Source organism: Rhinolophus sinicus, chromosome 1 (assembly GCF_057876585.1).
Source record: "Rhinolophus sinicus isolate RSI-liver-muscle chromosome 1, RSI-T2T, whole genome shotgun sequence".
NCBI lineage: Eukaryota > Metazoa > Chordata > Mammalia > Chiroptera > Rhinolophidae > Rhinolophus > Rhinolophus sinicus.
The window spans coordinates 17875069-17897650 of NC_142501.1; the positions used below are offsets into that span (position 1 = coordinate 17875069).

At 45.9% G+C, this 22582-nt stretch overlaps 2 protein-coding genes across 4 annotated transcripts in view; one reads left to right on the forward strand and one right to left on the reverse strand.

Annotated features, from left to right (window-relative positions):
* Window positions 1-13915, forward strand: part of NT5DC3 (5'-nucleotidase domain containing 3) — a 53536-nt gene extending 39621 nt beyond the window's left edge. For both annotated transcript variants that reach the window (XM_019728490.3, XM_074326227.2), the window contains exons 12-14: window positions 1703-1843; window positions 7617-7681; window positions 9682-13915. In XM_019728490.3, coding sequence (XP_019584049.3) covers window positions 1703-1843; window positions 7617-7681; window positions 9682-9934 — 459 coding nt within the window. In that variant the 3' untranslated portion in view covers window positions 9935-13915. The remainder of the gene's footprint in view (window positions 1-1702; window positions 1844-7616; window positions 7682-9681) is intronic.
* Window positions 13916-15748: 1833 nt separating this feature from the next.
* The window catches only part of STAB2 (stabilin 2), a 132258-nt gene continuing 125424 nt past the window's right edge, over window positions 15749-22582 (reverse strand). For both annotated transcript variants that reach the window (XM_074326224.2, XM_088797188.1), the window contains 4 exons: window positions 21125-21232; window positions 20093-20221; window positions 18832-18948; window positions 15749-16238 (listed from right to left, as the gene is read on the reverse strand). In XM_074326224.2, the coding sequence (XP_074182325.2) occupies window positions 16188-16238; window positions 18832-18948; window positions 20093-20221; window positions 21125-21232 (405 nt within the window). In that variant the 3' untranslated portion in view covers window positions 15749-16187. The remainder of the gene's footprint in view (window positions 16239-18831; window positions 18949-20092; window positions 20222-21124; window positions 21233-22582) is intronic.

Below are 22582 nucleotides of genomic sequence, written 5' to 3' on the forward strand. Positions count from 1 at the left end.
GGTCCCGAGACATCAGCATCACCTGGGAACTTGTTAGAAATGCAAATTCTCAGGCCTCACCCCAGACCTATGGAGTCAGCAGCTCGGGGGGTGGGCCCAGCCATCTGTGTTTTAACCAGCTTTCCACACTAAAATTTGATATCAGGGTAATTGGCCTCACAGAAGGAGTTAGGAAGTGTTCCCTCCTCTTCAGTTTTTGAAGAGATTGAGAAAGATTGGTACTAATTCATCTTTAAATGTTTGGTAGAATTCACCAGTGAAGCCATCATGCATGGTTGGAAGGTTTTTCATTACTAATTCAATCTCCTTACTTATTAGAAGTCTATTCAGATTTTCTATTTCTTCATGATTCAGTCTTGGTAGGTTGTGTGTTTCTGGAAATTTTCCAGTTGATCTAGGTTATCCAAGTTGTTGGCATACAGCAGTTCATAGTACTCTTTTAAATCCTTTTTACTTCTGTAGAATCAGTAGTAACGTCACCACGTCCATTTCTGATTTTAGTAAATTGAGTCTTCTCTCTTTTCTTCTAAGTCAAGCTAAATGTTTGTCAATTTTGTTGATCTTTTTGAAGAACCAACTCTTGGTTTTGTTGATTTTTTTTCTATTTTCTATTTTATTTATCTCTGATCTAGATTGTTCTTCTTTTTCTAGTTCCTTAAGAGATAAAGTTAGGTAGTTGATTTGAGACCTTTCTTTTTTAATGTCAGTGTTTATAGCTATAAATCTTACACTTAGCACTACTTTTGTAGCATCCTATAAGTTCGGGTATGTTGTGTTTGCATTTTGATTTGTCTCAAGGTATTTTCTAATTTCCTTTGTGATTTCTTCTTTGACCCATTGGTTAATAATGTGTTGTTTAATTTCCACATATTTGTGAATTTTCCAGTTTTTTTCTTCTGTTGATTTCTAGATTCATACCTCGTGAGCAGAAAAGATACTTTGTATGATTTCAGTCTTTCAAAATTTTTCAGACCACTTAACACGGTGTGTTTATTATAAAACTTGCTTATTTGTTGTCTGTATTTCCCATGAGGGCAGGGATTTGTCAGTTTTTGTTCATTGTTTTATCCCTGTATCTAGAACAGGGCCCAGCAAATAGTAGTAGTACTTGATAAATGTTTGCCAAATGAGAGAAATGGATGACCCTTCAGTATGGTGATTGTATATCTTAGATTTTCCAGGACATAGTTAGCATCAGGTAGTCTGGCCTGTTGTCACATCATGGGGTTACAATATTTGGAATGAAAAATGTGATCATGTGTGTTTATGTTGTGAGATGAGTCCAAGCCTGAGATCCCACGGTTCCCCTAACCCACAAGGCCTGGTGCCCAGTGGTGCTTCTCGGCCAGCTGTGGATGAATTGAATGGAGACCTTCAGTAGCATCTCGGCTGAGCCCGTTTCTGCCCCTGACCTATTGTTGTTTTACAGGCCATGGTTAATGATTCCTCACCCAGTGTTTCTGCAAGGGCTGTGACTCATAGTCATTATTTCTGGAATAGAAACTTTCTTGGGGGGAAATGGTCAAAGCCTTGGGCTAACTCGGTTTTAATTAAATGTAATCCATGGAATTGGGCTTGGTTACTAACTAACCATTACAACTAAAAAGTAATTCAATGAGTGCCCGTTGTGTCTGGGGAAGGTAATGAAATGATTTACATTCTGTTGAGATTGATACTGACTTTCTGTGATCTCTGTGATCAGGATTTGACCCTGAAGCATGGCTGGCGAACTGGTGCAATTATCCCGGAGTTAAGATCCGAGCTCAAAATCATGAACACGGAGCAGTACATTCAGACCATGACGTGGCTGCAGACCCTGACCGGGTTGTTGGAGCAAATGCAGGTTTGGAATTTTTTTCTCTCCTACCTTTTATTTAAACCTGAAGTTAGTCCACTAGTTAGAGTTACTGTAGGTATTTTCTGTTTAATTGTGGTTATAAAGTATGAAGCATAAGCCATGTTGCAGAATAACTACTGGGTTATTTTGCCCCAAGAGAGTTTTGCCAATATCCTTGAAGAGACCTTTAAAAATGCCCTCATTTGGAGCTTTGTGGAGCTTGTATGAATACAGGTGTTCGTTTACGTCCCTTGTGAGTGACAATCCAGCGTCCTCACTTTTCCACTAAAACCCCGCTGGGAGGTGACCTGTGGGGTAGTGGGATTCGAGAACCACGGCCAGTGTTTGGGTCTAGTCCTGCTCTGCCTTTAGCCTGCAGTGGTCCTCTCCATTCTGTTTCCCCATCTATAAAATTAGGGTTCCTATGGAATGAACACTTCAGGCTGGGCACCATGGCTTACTGGAAATGTTCAAAGCAAGAGTCAAGGTCCTGTGTGCAGCCTCCATTTGATTTTGAAGATAATACCCACAATTTTCTGGCTCACTAGAGTACCGTGCCAGTTTCTTCTTTTTGTAAGTTACATAGCCAGTTTTGGACAGTTAGTGAGCAGTGTTGTTTTTAGTGGTGATTTCCCGGCCTGTGAAGCTCCCCGCTTGGCAGCTGTGACCTCCTTCCCAATCTCATGGTGCTCCTTGCTTTCTCACTTGGTTCAGTGGGCCGAGCCTGCAGCCATCTCAATGTGAGTGCTGACTCTTTCAGGATAAGGGGCACAGGTGCCCACTTTCTTGGCTGATGCACCCACAGCCTCTGACATGGCCAGCCTGCTATGGAAATGGCCAGGGAACTGCGTTGCTTGGCCCAGCTGGCAGCCCGTGTGGAGGCAGCTGGCAGTGAGCTCAGGCAGAGCTGCGAAGGGTGGAGGCCAGGTCATTACTCCAGGGCACACACAGTCCAGAGCATGGACCTTACATGTCCCCTGGGTCTTGCTTCCATGTGCTCCAGCTACGTGGGTTCTTGGCTCACCTCTGGCAAAAACTTGTTCTGTTTCCTTACGATGCTTGTCTGTGAGATGATTTCCTAAAAATAAAAAGCATTGATTCTGGGTTAGTGTAGCCTCGAGTCTGTGCATATGGCATACAGTAATCATAGTTACTCTTTGTATGGCAGACATTGTGCCGAGGGCTTGCTCTGCACACATTATTCATTTAATAGTCCCAGTTGTCCTGTGTGGGTAGGTAGCAGTTTTTCCACTTTAGAGTAAGGAAACTGGGTGTTTGAGAGGTTAGGTAACATGTCTGAGGTCATAAGATGAGAAAGGAAGAACTTGAACCTTGTGTGATGCCCAGGTCCCTGCTTTTGAGCACCACTCAGTGCTTCCCTGCTGTGTGCTGTAGGGCTCTCAGGTGTGGCCAAGTGCTCCTCTCCTGAGTGCAGTCTCTCTGTGATGCTGGCAGCTGGTCAGATACACAAACGCGACCTGCACGTAGATGCTGTCCCTGTGTTTTAGCTTTGGGGACAGTTTCTTTGCTTTCCTCTCTCTCTCTCTCTCTGACCGATATAAAAAGTTTGATTGAGTATGTGATTAGAAAATGGAAGTGCTGAGAATATTTCTGTGATTTATAGAATTAATTATACAAAGCGTAAGGTTAGGGAAGGAAGAAGAGGAAATGGACATTTATGTTGCCTCACATTTTACATGTGAGGAAACGGAGGCTAAGCGATAAGTAACTTTTCCAGAATCAGCAGGTTAGTGAACAGTGGGCCCAAGCTGCTTAGGAACGAGAACGTACTATGTTCCAGACTCGAAGGGCTTTACGTCTGGTTCATTCGTACAACTCCGAAGTGGGTGTTGACGTCACCCCCTTTTATAGATGAGGAACCTGAGGCTCCGAGGGGAAGAGAGCTCGCTCAAGTAAGGGGTGGTGCTGGACGCCAGCTTTCACCTCCCTGCTGTATCGCCTCGGGCCCTGACACTTCTTACAGCGCTAGGAAACAGAGAAGTGTGGCTGAGTAGTTAAAAAATATCCGAATGAATGGCATTTCTCACTGTCCTCCCTGTCCCCTTTCCACTGGCAAGCTATAAATTGTTCCAGTGATCCCGTGTCAGATGTTTCTAGAACTCCCTTTGGGGTTATTTTCAGAGCACCTAGTATGTTATTTGAACTATTTTCTGAGGAGAAAAATCTGTCCTCTGAGCATGGTGTGATATTTTTTGGAGACAACAGAGTGTCATTTAGAGCCAAGTCTGATGCATTAACTACAAGTATATAATTTTTGGTTTTAAGAAAAGTAGCTATAAAGAACAGTTTTGTTAACTACCTTAAAGGGTCCCCCAGAATGGTGTGGTTAGTGGTGGTAATGCTGGTTAGTGGTGTGGCTAATGGTGGTAGTGCTGGTTAGTGGTGTGGTTAGTGGTGGTAGTGCTGGTTAGTGGTGTGGTTAGTGGTGGTAGTAGTGCTGGTTAGTGGTGTGGTTAGTGGTGGTAGTGCTGGTTAGTGGTGGTAGTGCTGGTTAGTGGTGTGGTTAGTGGTGGTAGTGATGGTTAGTGGTGTGTTTAGTGGTGGTAGTAGTGCTGGTTAGTGGTGTGGTTAGTGGTGGTAGTGCTGGTTAGTGGTGTGGCTAATGGTGGTAGGGTCTTCCCAGGTAACCACATCACAGCCTCATTTGGCCCCGAGGTTGGCAGACTTCTGGGCCATATAGCTTCTGTCACACCTGCTTTGCAGCCTTAGTATGCAAGTGGCTGCTAGTCGCTGTGTCTCTAACTTTACTGGTGGACCCTAAAATTTGAATTTCATATCATTTTGTTGTATCATGAAATTATTCTCCTTTTGATATGTTTTCAGCCATTTGAAAAGGAAAACCCATTCTTAAGTTCATAGACCGATAGAAAAATGGGTGGTGGGCTGGATTTGGCCTGCTCTGGGATAGGCTGTTGGGCTGCTGGCTAGGTTGTAATATCCTGCCCACACAGAGGTGGGAGGGCCAGTACATGAAGCCAGCCTACATTTCTGCTCATGAAGAGCAAAGTACATTAATTAATGACGGGGGCTAAAGATGGCTCAAGTGTCTAGGTAACCTCTGGCGTGGGCTCCTGGTTGCTCTTTCTTGGTACAAACTATCCACACTGGGGTATATGGTTTCAATTACAGATTAGTTATAACTAATTAACACACAATCTTTGAAATATTTTAAAGTAGATTTCAGACACCTGAGATGGTTGTTTTCTGAAGTTTGACCTTGTAGGGGAAACGGAGTTGGAGAAAGGGGGTGACTCAAGGGAAAATCATTTTTTTTAATGGGAGAGACTTTAGCGTGTTTAAATGCTGATGGGAAGGATCCAGGTGAGGACGCTGATTGTATGGGAGAAGTGACAAGTGATGGACAAAGGTTCTCGGGAGGGCAGGGGGGAGACAGCCACGGCCAGATGCTGGGTGGGCTTTGGATAGGAGGCCCTGAGGGGAGGCTGGGTGAAGGCACACACCCAGCAGAGCTCAGATGACCCTCCTCTGGGAGTGCGCCCCTGACCTTAGATCTCTGGGGCCTGCAACCTTTGCATGTCCTTCAGCAACCTTGGGCTCTGCTGGAGGTGAACCATCAGCCATGGCTGCCCCTCCATTCTGGAAAAGCTGGGCTGGAGAACATGCCTTGAACTTGGACACCCACGTTGGCTCTTCATGTTTGCAGAGCCAGCCCTGGGGCTGGGGGCAGGAGTAGAGAGGAGCATTCACATGCCCTGCGGCAGCTACCGTGTTTCCCTGAAAATAAGACCGGGTCTTATGTTAATATTTGCTCCCAAAGATGCATTAGGGCTTATGTTCAGGGGATGTCATCCTGAAAAATAATGCTAAGGCTTATTTTTCGGTTAGGGCTTATTTTCAGGGAAACATGGTAGTTTCAAAAAGGAAAGAGTAGGTTAACCTTGGCAATTCTTATTCTGGTCACCAGTCATAGAATTCTCTCCTCCTGCAAGCATGGGGCCGAGTGAGGGACTAGAAGCTTCTCCTTCATACTGGACACGGGTGACTCGTTTGTGGACTAAAAAGGGTGTGTGGGAAAAAAGGTGTGTGGGCAGAGGTGGGCGGGGAATTCCCTCCCACAGACTGAGCCCCCTTTCTGTGCCGTATCATTGTTTTGTCATGGTCTGCTTACCTGGGTAACGCCCTCCCACTCATAAGGGCCTCCATCTTGGCCTGTCTTGTATCTTTAGCATCAAGCACAATGCACAGCACATAGTAGGTGCTGAAGATATATGTGTATATGTGTGTGTAGATGCATGTGCATATGTGTATATGTGTAGATGCATGTATGTTTATATGTGTGTATATGTATGTGTATGCGTGTGTGTGTGTATATATATATAAAATTCCTTGTGACACCTTACAGATTTTTGATCTAGTCACATACTTTGTACAGCCTAAATTGTGTAGTGAGTAATTTGTTGATTAAAAAGTGAAAGCTAATTAAAACTGTGCTCACAGAACCGTCATTACCCCTAGAAGTGCCGGGGCAGTCGTCTGGTGCTCCAGTAACACAGGCAATGGTCATTCAGGGTCACTGCTTCCTGGTGGTGGAGGCAGCGGTGTGGGGCCAGAGCCCCAAATTGCAAGCTCAGGGTTTTGTCTGAAGTGACAGAGCCCTTAGCTGGTGCTGAACTGGGCAGATGTGATAAACAGAAGGGCCTTGGCTCCCACGTCAATAGCAGGTGGTTTGCGTGTTTGTTCTTTTCTTCTGGGTCCTAAGGCTGCCCTGTGATCATGAGTCGCAGGGAGCCATCTGTCCTCTGGGATCACGTGCGCCCCTGGCTCTGGTCCAGTGTTTCTGTTTAGCCACAGGAGCCTTGTAGAGACACTTGTGAGATTCCACTGTTAGGTTATGGGCAACTGTCATTCTCTTTTCGCTCTTTTTTCAGCCCAATCAGAAAATTCTTTGCTTTTCCATCTGAGGTACTTGACCTTCTTGCTTTTTACAAAAACAGTTATTTTTTTCTTTTAAATACTTTAAAAGGTAAAAAAAAAACATACTTTAAAAGGTAATATTAAGGAAAAAATTTAAACCAATTGTAATTCTACTACCCTTGCACAAATTAAAGAAAATTTTCCATGTTAATTTCCAAATGTATGCATATATTTTCACATGCGTCCAATTAGTGGATGTACTGTTGTTATACCTGCTATTTTCACTTAACTGCCATTTTTATGTTGATGCATATATCTATAAAATGTATGTAATAGGTAGTATGTATTGTTAATATTTTTATATATGTAATACATATGTGTAATGGATACATTATACACATATATACATATATTTTATGTGGATACGTATGTATTATATTTATACATAGCCTTTATCAACACTTTCATATTTCTTTGATTATTATTATTGTTATTATTATTATTTTTAAGGAGGGTGCAGTTCACAGTGGACCATGCGGGGATTGAACTGGCAACCTTGGTGTTATTAGCACCACGCTCTAACCAACCGAGCTAACCAGTCACCCCAGGACTTTAATATTTCTAATAGGAGCCTTGTTTAATACCTTCATAATGTTCCATTTAATTTGTTAAACCATATATCCATTTTTGGACATTTAAAACTATTTTGGTGAAGAGAGAGGATTGCAACTGGGAAGTCTGAAAATGTATTATTTTGTGTAAGTGCTTATCTCTTAGACCTGAATAAATTTCTCCAAGAAAAACTGCCCATTGACAAATGCTCATTACCTAACACGTTTATTTGCTACCAGAATGGTCTCAATAATTGGCTTGTGCCCTGCAGGTTCACAGAGATGCAGAGTCGCAGCTGGTTTTGCAGGAGTGGAAAAAGGAGAGGAAAGAGATGAGGTAAGAGCAGCCCGTTTTCAATGTAGGGAGTCCGTCACTCTGTCTGCGCGTGCCCAGCCCACACACCTGCCCCAAACATCCAGGTATGAATGTGACACGCCCAGTGTCCAGAACCACCCATCTGCTGTCAGCGAGTGGTGTGTGACATTTCGTTGAGGCAGCAGTGACCTCCCTCACACCTCCTACCCTTGTCATTTGTTTCTTTTTTTTAAATAAAATGACTATACTCTTATTTCTCTCACCAAACTCACACGTGTAACTTACCTTGATTCCACATTCCCTGCCAGGCCCTTCCTGTTTTGAAGGAGCTTTTCCTACCCATCCCTCCTCCCTGCCTGCTTGACTTTTCCATTTGGGCAGCCGGTGGCCCTCTAGTTGATAATGCCGGCCACCCAGTGTGGCTTCTGGGACAGTATTGGAGGTGGGCCCTGAACCACAATGAATTCTTGGGCCTCCTACAGCCCTGGTGCTTATTTGTAACCTCGGCTGTTTCAGGAATGTGCCTGCACTCAGTACCGTTACGTTTATTGGTGAAGAATGCCCCCTGCTATCAGAAAAGTTTGGCTGATGTGCCTTTGAAGGGAACAGTTGTTCAAAACAGGCCTTGTGGACAGTTTTGCTTCCCTGAGAGGATGGTGGTGTGTAGACCCATTTACATGATCATTTCTGCTCCCGTCCTTGGCCTCCCCTGCCCCAGGCACAGCTGTCTCTAAGGTTTGGAGGTCGCGGTCACTGCCTGGGTTCTGACCTCTGAGCAGTGGACAGTCTGGTTGGTGGGGAGCATGGAGAAGGGACAGAGTCCATCCCTCGGGCTGTAGAAGCCATGGATGTATTGACTCATCCTTCCTCCTCCCTTTCCATGGCTGCCAGTCGCTTATTCTAACTTGATTATCACTCTAACGTCGGTCTAAAAATGTCGGGTAAGAGGGTGATGGGCATATATTATGATTTGACTCTGGGCCTCTCGCCCCTGAAGGCCAGACCTGGGTCCTACACTCCAGGGACTGCAAATTGTTAGATAAAGGAACTGTTTCACCCATCAGAGATTTTGGTTTTGAATTTGAGTCTTTAACAACTTCATATCTCTATGAGATTTTTCAGTAAAATTTTAAACACCATTTATGTCATTCCACCCACGGATCTAATTGAGTTCTTTTAATAGTCTACGTTTTGGTTGTGACATCTACTGTCACCAATATGACAACAGGTAACTACTACCAACTAGTACCTTTTATTACACAACTGTGTAAATGATTATAATGTTTGTTATATTTGTAACCGATTGATTTATTAATAGTCAAATGGTATTTAGCCATTTTGCTGGAACGTTCTAGCCATCAGAGATGTGCATATCCTGTGTACATGTGATAGAGGTGTTGATTTACCCACAGATGCACGTATGCACACCTGCAGGGCCTTAGATTCTGGGGTGGGAAGAACAGCCTTGCAAAATTCATGTAACCTAGACTTTGAGGAGGCAGTGGGGTATTTGAAGCCAAGTAGTGGATAGTGGAGATTTATTTTCATCTCAATAAAAGAATCTTTAATTTCTCAGATATCAAAGTGCTTTAGAGTTTATAATATGCTTTTACTTCTCTTACTCAGTTTTTACTAAACTTTATCATAAGGGGGTCTTGGTTCCAATCTGTAGATGAGGGAAGCTTGGGGACTGAGAACATTCTGCATCTCTCTGTACCTTCAGGAGCAGCTCCAGCCTCCTCTGTTTTTGTTTGGGAAATGTGGTGCGCAGATCTAGAGGGGCACACACTCTGGGCTTTACACAGTGTCCCGTCCCGCTGGCCTCAGTGGAAGTGTGATCAGAGTCATTCGGACGGATGGATGCCCAGACTGTTTTCCTGATTAGAAGTCGGGGCTGCCCTTCTAGGCTAATTGTCCTCTCAAATGAATCCTCTGAAACTGAAAAGGTGATTTTGAATTTAGTACCTTAAAAGCAGACTTTTTCTGAACGTTGTCTGTTACGCCTTTCTTTTCTTCTTCAGAGAAATGACCAAAAGGTTCTTCAACGCCCAGTTTGGAAGCTTGTTCCGCACAGACCAGAACCCGACCTACTTCCTGAGGCGCCTGTCACGGTTTGCTGACATCTACATGGCATCTCTGAGCTGCCTCCTGAACTACGATGTCAGCCACACGTTCTACCCCAGGAGGACTCCACTGCAGCATGAACTTCCTGCGTGGTCTGACGGGACCCCCACCTTCAGACTCCCCCTCCTGCAGGAGGCCCGCGCCAAGTAATCTGGTGCCCACCTGTGGAAAAATCCAGAAACATCCAGGCTCTGGATTGGGTGGACATGCCGCGGGTGACTTTGTGTGGATACGAGTGTTGCTTTCAGAAAAGATACAACTATGCCCTTCGATATTTATTTTGTACCTTATGGAGAAAACTCCCCAGGTTGTTAAGACAGAAGCTAACAGCCCACCAGCCCCGCCTTCCTGCACACGTCGGGCTTAATGGCACGCTTCACATGGAGACTCTGTGATCCGCTTTCCTGTTGTTCGAGGTACTGCAACTAATGTCCGTTTTTCAGGGACAGGTGAGACTTCTTGATGCCATCTCCGTATTCCAGCAGGTGAAGCTTTGAAACCGTTCTTGCCTCCCTCCTGGAAGATGTACTGAACACTGACGGGGGACTGCGGGGCACAGTGACGTGCAGTGATAAACGGTCCGCAGAAAGCGGATGGTTTAGTGAGCTCTCCAGGAGCACAACTCGACGTCAGTGAGTAGCAGAGATGACCCCCAAACCGCAGCCGATGCCCCTGCCATTCGGTATTGGGGCTTCGGCGTTCTGGTATGTCACTCAAAGAAAAACAGCGTCTCCGGAAAGTCTTAAGTAAGAAAGAACAAGAGAAGGTGCAAGTCCTTGGCCTTGATTGTCCTCAGGGTCCACTTCCTGGGTCCTGTCCCATCTGTGGAAGGACAGGTGGTGCCACAAGTGATGGGCGGGTTCACTCTCTTCCCCAGAGGAGGAGAGTCAGGAGAGCAGAGCGTCTGGTTAAGTTTTCAGCTGGCAGAACAGACTTTGTAGAATAAGACTGAGCCACAAGCAGGTCAGAAGAGCCAGCGTATTGTGGCGGGTTCCCAGGATTTCATTACACCTCAAAAATGCCACCCAAGCATTGGTTTGATGTGCGCATTGGAGGACAGAAAATGAAAAAGAAAAAGAAAATGTCTTTGCAATGAAATGCCATGCCGTGGCACTCACTGGGCTGTGTTGGTATCTTGTTCAAACATGGGCATTACCGGAAACTATCCTTTTCTGGATGGCGTCAGACCTGTGCAGCCTCACCCATGGGCTTGGCATTCATCACGGGAGAAGAGAGGGGGCCCTCACCCCTTAGTCTCCTCTCACTCTCTCTTCTCCTTCGATTTCTTTCCTGCAGTGTTTGTGTGGCTATTTTGGGAATCGGGGGGTGGGGGGGGTTCTTTAGGTGTCTGTGTTACAGGTGGGAGAGGATAAAAAGGGCATTGAAACTAAGAGAAAAAGAGTTAGAAATGACTTAGCTAACTGAGCATTTCTCGTTTCTTTCTAAGGATAATTTAAGTGACGTACATTCTTAAACCTGATGGATGGGCAGTCACAGGAAGGGGGCTTGTGGAGGGTGCTTGCGGATTCAGCATTTTTATTGTAATAAATGTGTCGGAAGCAGTTACTGACAAATGCTAGCTTGGCATTCCATACGTGTATAGCATGCTTTGTGATGCCGCTTACTATAATGGGATTTTTACTTGTGATGTTTTCTTGTATTTAAGTGTAATACTGAAGGTAACCCTTTAGACCCAATAGACCTAGATAAACCCCTTTTTTACTTCTAAGTTTTATTATAGACACAGTAATGCGTTCCTTTTTGGGAATGGGGTAGGCCTTTTGTTTACTGTTTGTTAGCTCCCAGGTGTTTAAGTATCAGAGTTTACTGGAGACTGGCATTTAAGGGGTGCAGGTGGATGCCCAGAACTGCTCAGTGTTGGGGTCCTCAAAGGACACACTGGTGCTTTTGGCTTATAATTCCTGCTTTGGGGTGTTTTGTTTACTCAAGAATGAAATAAAACAATTTTTAAAACCTGCTTTCATGAATATCTAGGCTGGGTGACCCAAGCCTCTGGGGAGAAATACATTTTCTGGGTATGAATAATGAATTTTATGATTTATCACCAGTTAAGGTTTTAGTCTGGGCCACTGAACACAGCAGTACTGAGATGCCCCACGTGGCGGCAGTACTGAGCTGCCCCACGTGGTCGCAGCCTGGCATCTGTCTCCGCGGGGCCCACCGAAAGTGTGCGTGTCGACTGCAAACTGGTGCCTGGGCCAGCGATACGGGTCAGGACAACCATCTGCAGATGAAGGACAGAGGCCTTTTCATCTGCGCTCAGTCAAGATAGATTTTAACTTGTCATTGTCACGACTCAGCTGGGATTTGGCACACTACCGGGCTTTGTGTCCTTCCCCTTTTCTTCTCTGGTATGCCCACGGATGAGTGCATGTTGGTGCAAGGGAAGTGGGTCTATTTTCCACCCTCTAAAATAGCAATTTGGAAAGCGAGCAGCATAAACTTAGTTTGTACATTTAAAAATACTCTCCTTTTTTAGCATTGGTTAGACTGATTTTCTAATTATGTGAACAAAAATTCACAGTCCAGAGGCAGTCTGTGCCAGCTGAACGCAAGGTCCTGGAGGGGACCTGCACAGTGAATTCTCCGGAGTTGCTTTTATAGATGAAACCTGGCTTTTGAGATATTTTAGGAGTTTGGCTTAGAGCTCCCACTCTTTAGTTTCATTTTCTGCTATTGCTATTAATGCCACGTAACATAAAACACCTGTTATTGATTCAGGCACATGTCTGACTCAATGACTAGTTGCTTTGAGTGCATTGACCCTCTTAATTATGGCAAAGGAGAAACGAAATGTAATCCTTCCTTCTAGCTCATTTAGCTGTGGGTGAACCAGATAGCTTTTTGTCTCTTCCTCGCAGAGGCCTTTGAAGCAGTCAGGTGTGCTCAGTAGTGGACTGAATCTCACTCTGCCAAGTTCTCTTGCTGCCAAAGGCCCACTGGGGGGCCCTTACCTGAAAGGCTCTAAAACTATGGCCAGAGGCAGAGTCCTTGATTGCCCTATTCACCTAGTAGGGAGCCTGTGTTTTGCCCTCTGAATTTTCTTTTGGTGTCAATTTCCTTGTTTCTCCCACACCCCTCATTTGCCTTAGCATTTGGATGCTTGGCTCCAAGCTCAGCTAACCTCTAACACCTTAGTGGGTTAAGGAAAGGAAAGGGAGTGAAGTGTCTTTAATGCAGGCATCAGTCAACTTTTCCTGTAAGGGGCCAGACAGTAAATATTTTCAGCTTTATAGGCCATTTTCTGTTGCCACTATTCTCGGAATGGGCACAGTTCCATTCCATTACAACTTGATTTACAAAAACAGGCTGCGGCTGGATTTGGCCCTCGCATAGTTTGCAACTCCTGCTGTAGTGAGTTGTGTTGGTGGCGATGGCGAAATTACCTTGCTGAAAGCATGCAGATGAGCAACTTCACATTGGGGCAGGCCATAGGAAGAAGTTCTGTAGGTGAGTGCGCCATATTCCCCTAGGAGCTGCTCTCTGGGCATATTTACTTACATGGACAGTGGTACGATACTGTGTTTGCAGCACATGGCGTAATTGTTATGTGTAATTGAGCTGCCAGGCTCGCACACTAGTTGACTATACCTCTCATCGCACTCGTTTGTCACTGTGCTCTTCGTGGGTGATGGGCTTGGCTGCCCAGATCACCAACCCTTCAGAAAACCGAAGGACTTATTTCCCCAACTACTGGGTGTGCTGCCCGCTTTGGGAGTTTCTGCTGCTGACAAGCCCCCTCTCGGATGCCCCCTTTCCTCCCCCCTTTCCCTTCGTTCCTCTCCCATGCGTGGGTCCCGAGAACACACCCTGTAAACCTCCTGCATGTGGCTCCCCGTCTCAGCGCGCCCGCGGTGGAGGGAACCCACCCCGCAACAGCACTTCTGTACTTTTGTGGCACCGCAGGCCTGAACGCTTGACTTAGGAAGCCGTTTTCTAATTATTTAGTAGAATGGCAGATTGTGCCAGTGTGATAACCAGGCCCAATAAATGCAAACTGGGTAGATGTGCTACGTATTCTGAATGTGAATTTGCTCTTTGTTCTAAATGTTGATTTTATGTTATATGATATTGAACTTATTGCCAAATAAAAGTGAATTGTATCATCCAGTTTTGTGTAAGTCATCTGTTTTTGTGTGCTTACGTTAGTGACAGAGCCATATCAAATTCCAAGGAACCCAAAAAATAATACCCCTTAGAGAAGGGGCAACAGATCTGGGGTTCATTTCTCACCACTCTTGTCCCATCACTCTCAGCAGAGCGCACCTGCTTGCTTTCGAGCCCGAAGACTGTGTAATTAAGCCACAGGTGGAAAATTGGTGTGAGCTTCGCCATAGGTGGGCAGCAGGTAACCCAGCTGGAATTTCTGTTCTCTCACAGACAGTTCCCACCATGAGACGAGCTGGGGACCCACAGGTTTGTCTGCCCTCTAATTACCAGGGAAGCTGGAAATTGGAAGCAGTGTCTTAAGGTGAGAAAATATTGAATAATAATGAATTTGAAGTGAGTGCTATGAAGTCAAATCACTACTGGGTTTTGGATACATTTATAAATATTTTGAAGAGCTTTTTATAAAACCGTGTGCATGTGTGTTTAAACATCTTAATATCTTTGACCTCTCATCGTGCCAAGACCTTAATCTCATTCACATATTCCACAGGTAGCCTGCTGTTTTTCCTTCCAGTCAGTTGCCTTTTTGTACCTGTGATGGTGGCCTTGGTGGACCCACTAGCAGGTCTGTTCCATCTTCTTTCTGGGGAGCCATTTCCTGGAAATGTGGCATTATTCCTAAGGCATATCATCCCAGAGGAGAGGGTAAGCTGTGCCTTTGCTTGAAACTGGAACTTCTTCCCTTTCCTGGAGTTGTGAGAAGCTTACAAGACACAGTGGGATTTCCAGAACTTTCGATTTGGCTCAGCAAAACCCCCAATAATGTGACAAAGCTTTGTGGGCTGTGAGGGCAACAGAGGAGTGTGAAATCTGCTCAACCCAGCCTTTTACTTCTTGGCCAGGATTCCCTCTCTAGGGACAGTTTGGAATGTGTGGTGGGTGGGTTGGAGGGCGCTCAGTTGTCACAGTGATAGGGAGGGCACTTCTGGCATTTTGAGGGCAGGGACCTGGTGTCCTAGATGTTCTGCATTGCATGGAGAGTCCTGCATATCACCACTGTAAATTCCAGAACGTTTTCACCACTCAAAAAAGAAGCACCACACTTAGCTGTAAGTCCCATTCCCACTCCTTCCCCAGTGTCTGGCAACCGCTAATCTACTTTCTGTCTCTGACTTGCCTATTCTGGACATTTCATATAAATGGAATCATACAGTATGTGTTCTTTTGTGTGTGGCTTCTTTCACTTAGTATATTTTCAAGGTTCAACCGTGTTGTTGCACGTATCAGATCTTAGTTCCCTTAAAGGACTGGACTGACATTTCATTATATGGATACACCGTTCATAAGCTGAGGGGTGTTTGGGTTGCTTCCGTTTTGGGCTATTACGAATAATGTTGCTGTGAACATATCTGAGTTTGGACATGTTTTTGTTTCTCTCGGGTATATACCTTAGAGAAGTTTCTGGATCATATATGGTAACTCTACGTTTAACTTTTTGAGGAACTGCCAAACTCTTTTCCACAGTGGCTGCACCATTTTGCAGATGCCAACAGCAATGTGTGAGGGTTCCGGTTTCTCCACATCCTCGCCAGTACTTGTTATTATCTTTTTGATTATAACCACCCTAGTGGGTGGGAAGTGGTACCTCATTGTGGTGACCATGTCTCCTTAAAATACACAAACAAAACAGAATTAAGAAATAACTCATAAGGCAGATGTGGGCTAATTGAAAAGGCCCTAATTAGTTCTAATAGATGGATTTTGTCTTCAAAGTTTGACCCCTTCTATGGCGAACCGTATTGTTTCCCAGAACACTGAGTTGGTCCCACTGACTTGACTTCTATTCCATAAACGTTTATTGAGCACCTTTCATGTGTCTGACAACGGTGCCAAGTGCTAAGATACAAGATGAAGAAAGCAAGCCCCTGCCTTCGGGAGCTTCCAGTCTAATAGGGAAGTAAGACAAGGTCACAGTTACTATCGAGTTGGGTAGAATGTTGACTCTAAAGGTACACAGGAAAGACAGCAGAAGGTCAGAGGAGGGAGAAGCCCCCCTGAGTTGGTGGGTGGATTTGACATGGTCTGTCACCCACAGAAACAAGAGTCCCCCAGATTCACCAAGAGATGAGGTACGGCTTGAGTGCTTTGTATTTCAAAGTGTTCGAGGACCTTCGGTTCCCCAAGGGCGGCTGGTGCTGAGGATTCACAGTTGATGGCCTTTATGAGGAGGCTCGGGGGGCGGAGTGATGGCTGGTAGCAGCTGGTCGGGCCCTCACAGCGCCCCCAGAGGGTCACAGCTCTCCAGCTGCTGCTCCTCAGAGTCCTGGAAGAGAGAGGTCTGTGAAACGCAGAGAGGGCCCAGGACTTCGCACTCGTCACGCCTTTCCAGGTTGAGCGTTTCCTTTTGGCCACCAGTCTGAGGCCTTGATGGGGTTCAGGACACATTACCCCAAAACACAGCATCTTGGCATATTAAATCTTAAGCGGAAGATGGCAGAGGCAGGAAGGTCCCTCTGACCTCCTCCCTTCCTCCCCCTCCTTCCCTGAAACAGGTCATAAAACTGCCATGTGAAAGGGCCCCTCCTTGTACCATGAGGAAAGAATATACTCATCACCAGAGATGAGGAATCGGGTCCAGGAGATCTGTACAAACAAACCTTGTGACACTAACTTTATCTTCCTACTTACTTCTTCACCACTTTCTACCCCTGTGTCTTGTCAATTTTTCACAAATAGTATATTGCTTCTTTGTCTAAAAGTATAAAAACTTCCTGCTCTGGCCACTTATTCAGGCCTTCATTCTTCTTTGATGGTTCCCATAAACATGCAGTAAAATTCATATGCTTTTCTCCTGTGAATCTGTCAGTCTACTTTTCAGACCTAGCCAGGGACCCTAAGAGTCAAGGAAAACGTTTCCCTCCCCCACAGCTTAAAATACAGTTCTTCCCCAAGTGCCCTGGGAATACATGTGGGTGGGAGCATTCCTTCATGCTGCTGTCTCATGTCTCGTGTTGGGAGGCAGGACGGTGTGGTGGTTAGGGCTACCTATTCTGATCAGAGCTAAGACAGCAAAAGTCTTGGGGTGGCTGCAGTCGCTGCTGTTTGAAGCTTGTATGCCCTGGATAAATCATTTCAACTCTGCTGTCATTTCCTCATCTCTAAAGGGTCATAGTAATATTTACCTCACAGGGAGTTGTGAGGATTAAATTAGATACTACCTTAAGGGAGGGGCCACCCCACAAAAGGTGGCTATTCATATGATTACGAAAAACGTCCTTTCAGTTTGAAAATTCATCTTGAACTCAGGATGGCCCTTGAGATTTGAGAGTCAGTCAGAAGCCCTATTGCAGAGGCAGCCACCCCAAGCCTGTAGCTGTCTTTAGCTCTGATCAGCACCGAAGCTTTGTTAACTAGCGTCATAGACGTGTTCAAGATGTCTGCACTGGCTGTGAGTATTCTGTCGGTGCCCCCCACCCTTCAGTATAAAAGGCAAGAGAATATAGCACGTCACGTTTTGGGAATGTGCCCTCAGCTCAGGCGTCCTGTTACTGGAACATTTTTGCCATCAGGTCTGATGAGACGGTTTAGGGGAATCCTGCATCTACGATACTCTCGCCTGCCTCGGGTGATTCTCTCATACACGGTGCTGAGCGTGTCCTTCAAAGGGGCCCGAGAGCTGAGAAGGCAAGGGGCTCCTTGACCAGGACAGATAACTTTCTTTCCCTGCTTTTAAAATGAGGTTGATGTCAATGTAATGTGTGCAGAAGTAAAATATTAATAAATGCAATCTAGCTGAACCTACCCTTGCAATTTGGACTAGACACTTTCACATCGTTTTGATTAGAAAAATAAAATGGGATTTATGATCTGATTATTTTTCCATCTATCGCAACTATAGTCCATCTTCTGCCACAGGCATCAAGAACCATATGGTATTTACACTTGGTTCACCGTGGAAAAATAACATCTGTTGCACCATAGACGCTTAAAATGGTCCAATAAAATATTTGCATAATGTTTCAGGGCCAACTTACAAAAATCCAACAACCATAATACAGTCTTGGGGGGAGGGGCAGCACATGTCCACACACAAAGTGAGCACAGCAGCTCTCTGGCTCTGGTTACTGTTGCAGGGAGGTTCTAGATCCACATAAGACAAAAGTAAGGCCATCAGCTCAGTCTGCTGAGGTTCAAAAGGGCGTGCATTAGACTGGCCGTCAGTTGTTCTTATCTTTGTATAAAAGGCAGCACTTTTATCCCTAGCTTCTCAGTCCAGACCTGGCAATACACTGGCAGGCAGGGTGTACCTTCCACGTTCAGTGTGAATGGGTCCCCCTGGGTTGAAGTCAGTGGAGGCTCCATCTAAGCTCAAGGATTACTAACTTGAGGAACAAATGAGCCTTACCTGGAAGACCAGAGCACAGCATGCGGCCCTAGATTAAAGGACCTCATCAAAGGGACATAGCTCCAAAAGCAAGCAGCAGCTGACCACAGGCAGAAGAGTCTGGGCCAACAATGCAAATGCAACTGTAAAGCATAACTACAGGAAACATACCCTTTTAAGACTTTATGTCTTACTTTGCAGCCGCTACCTCAAATGTTTGCGGCAGAATCTAGCCCATTTCTTCTCCTTACGACGTGTCACCTGGTCATGAGGTTGGGGTTGGGCAACAGCTTCTTTCTTCCCTACCTCTAACTGTGGGAAGCTTCTGTCATCCACCCAGAAGAACCCAGGCCTGAACAACCACACGGCTTCACTCTGCTTGCAACACCACACTGGCTTTTAGGCGTGTTGCCCCAAGACCTGTCCTAGAACTGAGCTTTTCGTGGTGGGACGCTTTCCAGTGAGAGTTGCTGAAAGACATCATTTCCCTGCACCCCACCTGAACCTGTTCCAGATAAAAATGCAAACTCACCATGAAGGGGTCGTAGGAAGGTTCTGGGGGAGCTGAGTTGGCGCTTTCATACATAGGGTTTGAGATGTTCTCAGGCTGCTGCTTGCCAAGAGCTGTGACGTCGATATCCTCTTCCGACTGTTCGGAAAGACAAGCGCCTAAGCTGAGAGCCAGGATGCGCTGGGGGCTGGAGGGGTGCATCCAAGATGGCAGGGAAAGCAAGCCCCCCACCTCCACCTCGGGAACTGTGTATTAACTGTACTTGAGTTGAGATCTGATTTACCCGTAGTAACATGCACCCATCTTAAGTGTTCAGCTCAATGATTTCTATTTTTTCCCCCCAATGACTTCTTAATATTTCCATCCAGGTGTGACCACCACCCAAATCAGCACAAGGGCATTTCCATCTCCCCGGGAAGTGCTGTCATTGCCATTGGAGCCCCAGTACCCAATCTCACCCCGGGTAACCTGACTGCAATCACCCTGGACTGGTTTTGCCTGCCTTTGAACTTAATGTAGAAGGGTTTGTACAGAGTGTCCATTTGTGCTAAAAACGATGTTTTGAGGTTTGCCCTGGAGCGTACCAAGAGGCGGGATACTTGCTAGAAGGAAATGAACTGCTGCCTGGGGGCTCTGCACAGTCTTTACCAGGAGTGTCTGGAGGAGGCAGCGGGAGGAGAGGCTGGGCCAGGGAGTAGAAAGCTCCTAAGAGAGGGTGCTTAGCTGCTGTGCCACTGCTGAGCCTGGTCCCCAGGGTCACCCTATGGTCAGCCAAGACCCGCTGACCCAGCTGTGGGCTCAACAGTTAAAATAGGGTGAAATGTTTGAAATTCCCAAACAGTTCAGATGGGCATTATGTTTCGCTTGCTGCAGTGTGCTGCCCCACTGTGCAGGTCCCTGACTCTGTTTCCCACCTCAGAATCAGTCTTGAAGCCCAAGCCAATCATGGTGAGTGTTTGTCTCATGAATCCTCCAAGGGAAGAGTGCTTTCTGGGCCCTGGTGCATTGGCTTCCAAGCCAGACCCCTGGCACAGAGACATGGAAGCCCTGTGCTATTGGCAGCCCATCACCCTCCTCACCAACCCTGTCTCAGGAGGAGTTGCTTGGAACTGGCACTGCTGCTGCTCTTAGGGGCACAGACCCCACCCAGGAGGCAGGAAGTGTGTGCCAAGCACCCAACTGCTGGGTGAGCGCTCAGAAGCAGCCCAGAAAGTGTCCAGAGCCAAGGGCTGAATTGCAGAGAGGAACCCCATCCCCATGTTCCCGTGTTTCTTGCTCTTACCTCAAAGTGCTGGAAGCCAATTGTTCTGCGGTTTAGTCGAAAGTAAGAATATGCAGCCAAAGCGATGGCTCCAATGACCAGGATGATGGCAAAGACTACCCCTGTCCCCAAGCCAGCGTGGACTGAAGCCTGAACACAGAAAGGGGAGGGGTCGGTACTTAGAACTGGGCACGCTTTCTGGAGCCCACCCCCTTCTTGCTGGCCTGGGGCTTCTTGGGACATGTTGGAATAAAAATAATGATAAAGCAGTTAACATTCATCTACTCTTAATACTGCCAGAGTCTGTGCTAAGGCCCTTATGTGAAATAATCCATTTAAAAATAGAGTAGACCAAAGGGATAGGGACAATTATTACTGTTTCCATTTTTATAGGGGGGGACTGAGGCAAAGGGAGGGTAACCACTGGCCCAATATCACGAAGCCAGTGAGTGGTACAGGTGCGCTTTGTGGCCAGCCTGGCTTTGGAGCTTATGCGCTTAACCACAATGCTGTTGAATTTCCCAGAAGCCAGCTGTGCTCACCCCTCCCTCACACTTTTGGGACCAAGTGAGGATACCAACACCACCAACCAACCATGCAAGTCTTCTGTAGCATGTACTGTGTGCCAGGGGCGATTCTAATTATTTTATATTAACTCATGGTCCTCCCAAGAACCCAGGAAGGTAGGCAATATGACCCCCCATTTTGCAGGTCAGAAAAGTGGGGCTCGAAGATGTCCTGGGACTTATCACACAGCTATGAAGTGGAAGACCCAAGATTTATTTCTCACTCCCCTTCCAGTGGTTTCGTCATTGGCCCATCCTGTCTCTCTTAGTCAACAAATATTAATGGTGACAAGTGTTGTGTTGCTAATGCACAGGAATGGGGGTGGGGTGAACCAGGCATCCCCAAGGCCAGCTCCTGTGGTTGGGGGAGGCCTCTCCAGTCTCCAGGGAAGGGGGTGAACAGGGCTTCCAGCAACAGTTTACCTCCTGGGGAGCAGACAGACATTGGGCTCCTCCTGGTCCCTCTCCAGGAACTCTGGGTACTCACCACTGGGGAGGGCGGTGCTTTTAAAGGCCTGGAAATGACATGAATTATCCCATTGGAGGCAAAGATGTCCCACTGCAGAATGGCTCTTCCATCGACAAACCTGGTCTCCTAGGGAAACAAGAAGAGGGCTGATGGAGCTCTGTGGTCATGTGGCTCTTTCTCCCCATGGGGTGCTGTTTCCATGGAAGGAAGTTGTTTGTGTTGCCCGAGATCTCAGAGTCTGGGTTTCAGGCCTCCCTCACCGACAGGCAGCACAGGACTCAGCTCACTCTCTGACAGCCCAGAACACATTAGTTGCCCTTGTGCCAACAACTTGATCTGACTGCAGAGGACCTAAGGGGTTAACGGTCCAGCCCACTGGGCTGATGGATGAGGGATCAGGAGGAAAATGTTTTATCCAAGATCAACCAGGTAGTAAGTGGCAGACCCCATGCCTCTGGACTCCAGATCCAGTGCTCTGAACATCACTCCCCACCATTGGAAAAGGCATTTTTAAGTGATCTAATCCCTTGCTAATCAAAGTGTGATCCACTGGCTTGTGGTGTGGGAAATCACCTAAGAGTTCTTTAGAAATGCAGAAGCTGAGGCCCCACACTCCACGTGCTGAATTACAGCCTGCATTTTAACAAACCTGCAGGTAATTTAAATGCCTGTTAAAGTTTGAGAAGTGCTAAACTACTGGTCTTCAATAACAGAAATATTTTATTAGGTAAAAATTAAAAAAATAATATTTAGCATTTGCTCCATGTCAGGCATTATTTTGCATGCTGCAAGCCTTGAGTCACTGAATCCCCACAAGAGCCTATGATTTTGACACCATGGTTATCAGGGTCATCATTACCACAACCACTACTTCTAATATCATGAGCATCATTATCCTCCTCCTCATCATCAAAACAATCATCACCATCACCATCACCATTAATATCATCACTACCATAATCAACATTATCATTACCACTATTACCACCACCACCACCATCAAAATAGTCACCACTGTCAACATCACCATTAGTATCACCACCATCATTATCATCAACACCATCACCACCATCATCAAAACAGTCATCACTGTCACCATTAATATCCTTACCATCACCATTAATATCACTACCACCATCATCATCACCATCACCATTAATATCACTACCACAATCAACATTATCATTACCACCATTATCATCACCACCACTACCACCATCAAAATAGTCGCCACCATCACCATCACCATTAATATCACCACCATTAATATCATTATCATCAACACCATCACCACCATCATCAAAACAGTCATCACTGTCACCATTGATATCCTTACCATCACCATTAATATCACTACCATCATCATCACCATCATCATGATATCACCACCATTATCACCATCACTGTTATCCATATTATCATCACCGCCATCATCATTCTCAATATCATCAACACATCCCCATCACCCCCATTTTT